Source organism: Triticum aestivum, chromosome 7B (assembly GCF_018294505.1).
Source record: "Triticum aestivum cultivar Chinese Spring chromosome 7B, IWGSC CS RefSeq v2.1, whole genome shotgun sequence".
Lineage (NCBI taxonomy): Eukaryota > Viridiplantae > Streptophyta > Magnoliopsida > Poales > Poaceae > Triticum > Triticum aestivum.
The window spans coordinates 722,280,968-722,289,299 of NC_057813.1; the positions used below are offsets into that span (position 1 = coordinate 722,280,968).

At 52.0% G+C, this 8,332-nt stretch overlaps 1 protein-coding gene across 1 annotated transcript; it reads right to left on the reverse strand.

Annotated features, from left to right (window-relative positions):
- Nucleotides 1–7,410: 7,410 nt before the first annotated feature.
- LOC123156056 (uncharacterized) lies at nucleotides 7,411–8,069 on the reverse strand. The gene is made up of 2 exons (XM_044574221.1): nucleotides 7,945–8,069; nucleotides 7,411–7,833 (listed from the first exon to the last, which is right to left on the reverse strand). The coding sequence occupies exons 1-2, from the start codon at nucleotides 8,036–8,038 to the stop codon at nucleotides 7,604–7,606; spliced, it is 324 nt and encodes a 107-aa protein (XP_044430156.1). The 5' UTR covers nucleotides 8,039–8,069; the 3' UTR covers nucleotides 7,411–7,603.
- Between the last annotated feature and the right edge of the window lie 263 nt (nucleotides 8,070–8,332).

Below are 8,332 nucleotides of genomic sequence, written 5' to 3' on the forward strand. Positions count from 1 at the left end.
ATGCTCCAACGCGGCATCGCCATGCTCCAGTGGCTCATCGATGCGCCATTGCAGCTTTGATGCTCCATCGCGGCATCGCCATGCCCCCCAGGTTTGACGATGCTCTGGTGGCTCGTCGATGCTCCATCGCGGCGTCGCCATGCTCCAGCGGCCCGACGATGCTGCATCACGGCGTCGCCACGCTCCGGTGGCCCGACGATGCGGTGGCTCGTCGATGCTCCATCGCGATGTCGCCATGCTCCGGCAGCCCGACGATGCTCCGGTGGCTCGTCGATGCTCCATCGCAGCACTAGTTCATGCTCCATTGCAATGTCGCCATGCTTCGGTGGCTCGTCGATGCTCCATTGCAGGGTCGGCATGCTCCAGTGGCCCAGCAATGCTCCACCGCAGCAACGCGGCCTGGCGAAGCTCCATGACAGCACCGATGACTCACGGGAGTGTTGCTGTTAGGGGCCTGATCTAGATCAAGAGGGGAAGGAGGTAGGTGGGGGATTTCTTAGAGAAGAAGGATGCCCGGAAGGAGAAGTACAACTTCTCTCTTTCGTATATTCGATTACAATAATTCTTGATGCCTCTGATCGATGCCCAACTGGCTACTTAACAACCCACCAACCCACACCGGTCCAGCTGGAGCGCTCACGCGACGAAGGATCCACCCAGCTTCTCTACCCCGGTGACCCCACACGTCAGTACTGGTTCCTTGGCGAGGGCCTGCCCGTCAGTCGTGACATTCCCCCCTCCTTGAGAACCGCCTTGACCCCAAGGCGGTGTCGATGGAAACTTCTCTTGAAGCTTCACTGGGTCTTCCCAAGTAGCCAGGTTAGTCGGCAGGTCGCTCCATTGTATCAGGGTGCGGAGCTTCATCTCGCCTTGGGAGCGAACCATCTTGCACTCCAACACCTAGCTGGGAGAGTGAGATGCCTGCAAAACAGAGTCAGATGGAGGTAATTCTGCACTGACTGGAACTGTCGTTCCCACCGCTTTCTTCAGCAATGACACATGAACCACTGGGTGAATCTTGCTGGTTTCTGGCAAGTCGAGGCGATACGCCACTGCACCTACTTTGGCTTGAATGACGTACGGTCCATAGTAGCGAAAAGCCAGCTTCTGAAACGGCCGCCTCGCAACCGAAGTTTGAATGAAGGGTTGTAGCTTAAGTAACACAGCGTCGCCCACCTCAAACGACCGGTCCGTACGGTGATGGTCTGCCTGTTTCTTCATACGGTCCTAAGCTTTCCTCAGCTGCTGTTGCAGGTGGTCCAGCAAGATCTCGCGCTCCTGCAACCATGCTGCCAGGTCCGGCACAGTGCTGCCGTCCACCTGATCGATACCGAACTCACGTGGCAGTTGCCCATAGATCACCTCGAACGGGGTGCGCCCTAACACCGAGTGGAAACTGGTATTGTACCAATATTTCGCCAACGAGAGCCACTTTGACCAGTTTCCCGGGCAGGAGTGCACCGAACAACGCAAGTACGTCTCCAGGCACTGGTTGACTCTCTCAGTTTGCCCGTCCGTTTGCGGATGGTACGAAGAACTAATCCGCAGTTCGGTTCTGCACAGTCGAAACAGCTCCTGCCACACCTGACTCGTGAAGACGCGGTCTCTGTCCGAGATAATGCCCAATGGCATCCCGTGGAGTCTGTAATCTCATGCATGAAGGTCTTAGCAATGTCAAGGGCCGTGAACGGGTGCTTCAATGGCACAAAATGTGCATACTTGGAGAATTTGTCGACCACTACCAGGATAGCGTTATAGCCACCTGATTTGGGCAAGCCTTTGATAAAGTCAAGGGATATCACAGCCCAGGGCCTTTTTGGAATAGGAAGTGGCTGAAGCAACCCGACCGGTGAGACTCTCTCCGTCTTGGCTTGTTGACAGGTCAGGCACTGCTTGACGAACTCTTTCACTTGCTGTTTCATTCCCTTCCATGCAAACAAGCATTTGATAAGGTTATATGTTGCTTGAAATCCCGAATGCCCCCCCCCCCGTGGCACTGTCATGCAGCAACCTGATGACATGTTGTTGTGTGTCAGTGTCCGGTCCCAGCCAAACACGCCCTTTGAATCTCAACACCCCTCCTTGAAGCTGATAATCTGGTTCAACACTTGGGTTCAATGCTACCCGCGCTAGCAATTCTTTTGTGGCAGCATCCTCTTGGTACCCTGCTCGAACTGCTTCTAGCCAGACTGGTTTGCACACTGACAAGGCTGCCAACTCTGCATCCTGCCCGTGTTCTTTTTTGGATAATGCGTCTGCTACTCTGTTCGAAATACCTGCTTTGTAATGGATCACATACTGCAGCCCGAGAAGTTTCGTAAACACTCGCTGTTGGATGGGTGTGTTCAAGCGTTGGTCGGTCAGATGCAGGAGACTTTTTTGGTCTGTGCGCACTACAAACTCTGCATGTTGTAAGTATGGGCGCCAGTGGTCAATAGCTAGGAGCAAGGCCAAACACTCCTTCTCGTATGCTGACAGCCCCAGGTTGCGAGGGGGGGGGGCAAGGCTCAACTGAGGTAAGCTACTGGGTGGGAATCCTGCATCAGCACTACGCCTATCCCTGTTGCACTGGCATCGGTTTCTATCATGAACGTTTTGGAGAAATCTGGCAGCGCCAGCACAGGTGCCTCAATCAAAGCTTTCTTGATAGCACAAAATGCAGCGTCCGTTGTGGGCGTCCAGACGAACACCACGCCTTTGCGCAATAAATCCGTTAGCGGCTTGCTAATGATCCCAAAGTTTCTAACGAACTTACGGTAATACCCTGCCAATCCAAGAAACCCTCGTAGCTTCTTCACTGTATCAGGCACCGGCCAATCCCTCACGTTGCTCACCTTGGTGTCGTCAGTTGTTACTCCTTGCTCACTTATCACGTGTCCCAAGTAGCTGATTTTCTCTAAGCAAAGGCACACTTGGACCGTTTGGCGTAGAACCCGTTCTGTTGCAACAATTCCAGCACTCGCGACAGCAAACTCACATGTTTCTCCAAGGTTCTGGAATGAACAAGAATGTCGTCCATGAACACGAGGACTCCATCTTGCAGCACGGGCAACAGCACTATGTTCATGGTACCCTGGAAGGTAGGGGGCCCGCCTGTCACACCATATGGCAGCACCCGAAATTGAAAGTGGCCATGGTGGGTCTTGAAAGCCGTTTTGTGCTCGTCCTTTGGCAACAATCTGATCTGATGGTAGCCTGCCCGGAGATCTAGCTTCGAGAACCACGTGGAACCTGCCAATTCATCCAAGAGCTCGTCGATCACCGGCATTGGATATCTTGACTTGATGGTTGTTGCATTGAGGTGTCGAAAGTCGACGCAAAATCTCCAAGTCTGATCCTTCTTTTTGACCAAAAGTACCGGAGAAGAAAACGGGCTTACACTGGGTGTGATAAGCCCTAGCCTCAGCATCTCTTTCACTTGTGATTCAATCTCATTTTTCTGCCCCGGAGTGTAACGATATGGCCTAAGGTTCACTGGTTTCGCGCCTGCCACCAAAGGAATGGCGTGATCCCATGGTTTCCGTTGGGGAAGTCCTGACTGCTCGTCAAACACCACTTGAAACTTGTCCAGGACGCGCTGGATAGAAGCCGAAAGAGCTTCCTGTTGTTCCTTTTGCTCAGACAAACAAAGCATCACTACCCCAACGATTGCATTCTCCTGTTCCATTTGCTCCAATTGCTCCACTGAGATTTGTGCTGGTTGCTGAACCTCCTGGCGTAACCCTTGCATCTGTATCAGCTGCCCTTGGTGATGGAACTGCAATGTTTTCTCAGTCCAATCAATCAACATTGGTCCACAACTTTCCAACCAGTCCATGCCTATAACCATGTCATAGCAGCCCAGAGGAAGCACTCGCAGATCAGAACTGAATTTGTGCTGTTGCGCCTGCCACTGACATTCTGGGATGTATCCGGAACAAGTGAGTTTTCCACCATCTGCCACTCTGACTGTCACCGGCTTCAGTTTGCAAATGCGATGGGCAAGGCGCTCCGCGACTTACTCGCTGATAAAACTATGGGAACTGCCTGAGTCAACCAATATCAGAACTTCTTGCTTGTCAATGCGCCCTAACAAACGGACCGTGCGAGGCGTGGTTTGCCCTGTGGTGGCCAGCTTCGAGATAGACATAAGTTGTTCCTCCTGCTCTTCCTCCTCCACCCGCTCCTGATGATCGTTCCCCTCAGCTTGAAGCAAATCCAGTAATTCTTCCACTACGTGGAGCTGAACCGTGGCGGCACACTGGTGGCCCTGGCCCCAGCGTTCCCCACATTTAAAGCAGAGCCCTCTTGCTCTGCGGTAGTTGCGCAACGCCGCCATGCGATCGTCGCCCCGTCCCTGATCAGGTCGCCGCTCTGCTGCGTGCGCTCCTTCAACGCCACGCCTGTCCTCTGCTGCGGCTGGTGGAGGAGGCGGCACAGCACGCGGTGGAGGCGCTGCCAGCGCCAGCAGAGGTCGCTGCTGAACACGCCTAGGTTCCGGGTGCCTGAATTCCTTGCGAGGCATCGCGTCCAATATCTCCTCCTGTAACAGAGACAAGGAAAAGGCAGTATCCAAATCTTGGGGTCGATGTAACGCAACACCTGCTCTAATTTCCACACGCAACCCATCTAGGAATTTGGTGGTGAAATATACTGGATCAAACCCAGAATTGTGGGCTAAAATCTGATGCATGAACTCCTCAAAGCGTGCCATGTATTCCGACACTGTCCCTGTCTGACTAAGCGCTGCAAATTGACGGAGCTGCGCCTGGTACTGGTCGCGTACGAATTTGCCGCACAGAGCAGTGCAAAGCTCCCCCCAAGTGAAGACTGTGTACCTTGTTCGTGCAATTGCAACCAACGCGTTGCATTGCTTGTAAAGTGCAGCATAGAGACCCGCACCCACATCTCTTTGGGAATTTCGTACACATCGAAGTACTTTTCGCATTTGGATCTCCAGAATTGTGGGTTTTCCCCATCGAATTGCGGAAAATCCAACTTCGGTAGGACCCAACGAGTCTGGTGCGAGTGGTGGTACTCCTCCTCTGGAACACGACTCAACTCTAAGCTGCGGGAACTGGAATTTATGACAGGAGGAGATAACGCACCCTTGACCAGAGGCGGTGCCAGGGTGGTGACCACCCCGTGTACCATGCCCCCGGAGTTGTTGATGACGCCGTGGCCACTTGGCCCGTGGTGCCCCGGTTCGGGCGCCGGGGGCTCCTCCCCAGTGCGCGCCGCTTGCCGGAGATCCACCACTTCCCGTGCGAGATCCGCTTCCGCGCTCGTCGGATCTGCCAGCGCGGGGTGGAGGGCGATGCGCCCCACTTGGGTGCGGAGCTCGTCGAGCTGATTCTGCAGGTTCGTCACCGCCGGGCGCCATAGCTCGAGGGAGGTCTGAATCGCGTCCAGACGAGCGTCGTTCGCCGCGCGGCCCTCCTTGACCGATTGGATGAGCGCTGCGAGCTGCTCTTCCATGGCCGCCGTCTTCAACGCCTGCTTGGCGGTGTAGCGTGGTCGGGGGTATGCCGTCTCCAGGTCGCCGGATCGCTGGACCTCTGATACCAACTGTTAGGGGCCTGATCTAGATCGAGAGGGGAAGGAGGTAGGTGGGGGATTTCTTAGAGAAGAAGGATGCCCGGAAGGAGAAGTACAGCTTCTCTCTTTCGTATATTCGATTACAATAATTCTTGATGCCTCTGATCGATGCCCAACTGGCTACTTAACAACCCACCAACCCACACTGGTCCAGCTGGAGCGCTCACGCGACGAAGGATCCACCCAGCTTCTCTGCCCTGGTGACCCCACACGTCAGTACTGGTTCCTTGGCGAGGGCCCGCCCGTCAGTCGTGACAGTTGCCGGCTCTCACGCCCTTGCAGTAGCGAGGGACATCCGTTGGCTGCCTTTGCAGCACCCTGGTGGCACCCTCTTGTTGCGCCGACGAGCCTCAAAGCTCTGCGTCACAGCAGTGGTTTGTGCTCCGGCGAGGCCTTGCAGCACCTTGGGCGTCATCCGCCTTGAAACGTTGGTCCTCATCCCGATGTGGCCGTGCAGCAATGATGACCAGGGACTTGGGCTGGCAACGGCGGTCGTTTGAACACGGGTAGCAGCAGGGGATCCTGGTTTGCTGTGGTGTGAGATCGATGCTTGCAGTAGGAACGTGGCAGCGGCGGCGGGAACTGAGTGGGAGAGAGAGAGAGACGAGAGACATGAGCTGCAGCGTCGCCTTGCAGCGGCAGTGACCAGCGAGTCCGGCTTGTAACGGCAGCAGCAGAGGATATCGGTTTGCGGTGGCGACATAGGTGCCTACAGCAGGGCCGGCAGCAGCGACGGAGAAACTGATAGGCAGAGAAAGACAAGAGAGATGAGTAGAAGCGGGCGCATCGAAAAGTTTCTGGCGGTTACCTTGCTGCCAAAAGTGTACGCGGGGCAAAACTTTCCCTAAACCTGAAAGAATTTAGGGCCAAGTTTACAGGATATCTATTGGAGTCATTTTATTCCAAACCTTCTCCCAAACGGTAGTTTTTTTACGGTACGGGGTCTGTTGGAGCTGTTTACTGCTCTAATATCACCATGTGGCTACGTATTGTGGTCCCAATTAATTGATCAAAACAATAGCAGGTAGACTGACCCCACTGCAATAGATTTGACCCTGAAGCATAATTGGTACTCCCTTCGTTCCTAAATATTTGTCTTTCTAGACATTTCAACAAGTGACTACATACGGAGCAAAATGAGTGAATCTACACTCTAAAATATGTCTACATATGGATGTATGTAGTAGTCCATTTAAAATGTCTAGAAAGACAAATATTTAGGAACGGAGGGAGTACTGGGTAGTCGGAATGCTTCATGAGAACAGGTTGAAGCTAATGCAAAAAAAAAAGAGCATCTGAGATCGAGGTCGAGAAAAGAATCAGAGCAGAATTTTTTTTGAGGTTAATAGGATGGATTCTTAACTACTAATCCAGTGGACATTAAAATAAGTAATTGATGGGCAGATTTAGTTCACAGAAAACATTAAATTACGAAGGTCAAAGCATTTGTATTGGTGTTTTATGTCGTACTAAGAATATCTCTATAACAGAATAATATCAGGCCGCGCAAGATTGCACTCCATTATAGGGCAAGATGAGTTGAAAGTTGAAAGCATATTTACCACACTGAGAATATAAAAGCATGAAACGCACCCATACGTCACAGAAAGCTACATCTGTCGTAAGGAAATAAAATCATTGCTCCTTTTACGAGATCTTAGTCTTATGCAAATGACTTGGACGGTAAGAATTTTGAAGGGAGAGTTTTGGAGAGAATCTCTATAGTTGATTGATAATCTTTACAACATTTGTATGAACGATACGATATATCCCGCAAATTCACAATTTTATTAGGTATTCAGGCGCAAAACACTATTTTTTTCCTTCTAAATTTCATACTTCCAGACCACAGGCACAAAACACGATCATAACAGTCTAAGCAGCAGATCACACACACACTCTCTCTCTTTCTCTCTCCCTCTCTCTCTCTCTCTCTCTCAAGCAACACTATCTGACTATATATCACCACCAAAACGTGCGCTAGTACAGAAGAAATAAAGATACTACTACTATCACTCTATCATCATCATGGAGCAGCTTCGTTTGTGGTGGCGGCGGCGGCGGCAGCAGCATCCGAGGTCTGAAGAGGCGCGCTCGTCCGCAGCCGCCCCTTCCTGCCGCCTGGCGGCGCACAGCAGCACTGGGTAGTGCCGCTGCAGTAGGCCTTGCCGGAAGGACCGTTCAGCAAGGCGCACATGCGCGCGCACTTCACTCCCCCGTTGCTGCTCGGGCGGCAGTCGTTGATCGGATAGCAGTCTGCACGTCCAAAAATTGCTTTAGCATTAGATTTCAGATCGGTGCAGAAGGACTGGAAATTTTTGTGTCCGCAATATATAATAATAATAGAAAATGAGGAGTTTAACTAACCTAGTGCGTCTGCGGAGGACATCAGGTGGGTGGCCATGACCGCAAGGGCCACCAAGCAGACGATCGTCCTTGCGTTGGTCTTCATAAGCGCCATGACCGCGAGTATCTTCTTCTCCAAATGGGCAATGCAATGTGTTGGTGTGACTATGTTTCTTCGCCAACGTTTATATATAGAGAGAGATCGGCATATATGCATATGGTAGTACTGAAAACATTGCTTTGAGATGTGCGTTGCCACATGGCGCACTTCGAGTTGGGTCTTAAATGGAGAGGAAACAATACCCTGTCTCATGAAAAAAAATGGTCTGTCTAACACACATCTAGATATGTACTGGTGATTGCACGTCTAAGTGACTCAATCAAACATAAAAAAAAGGTAAATAAAAAA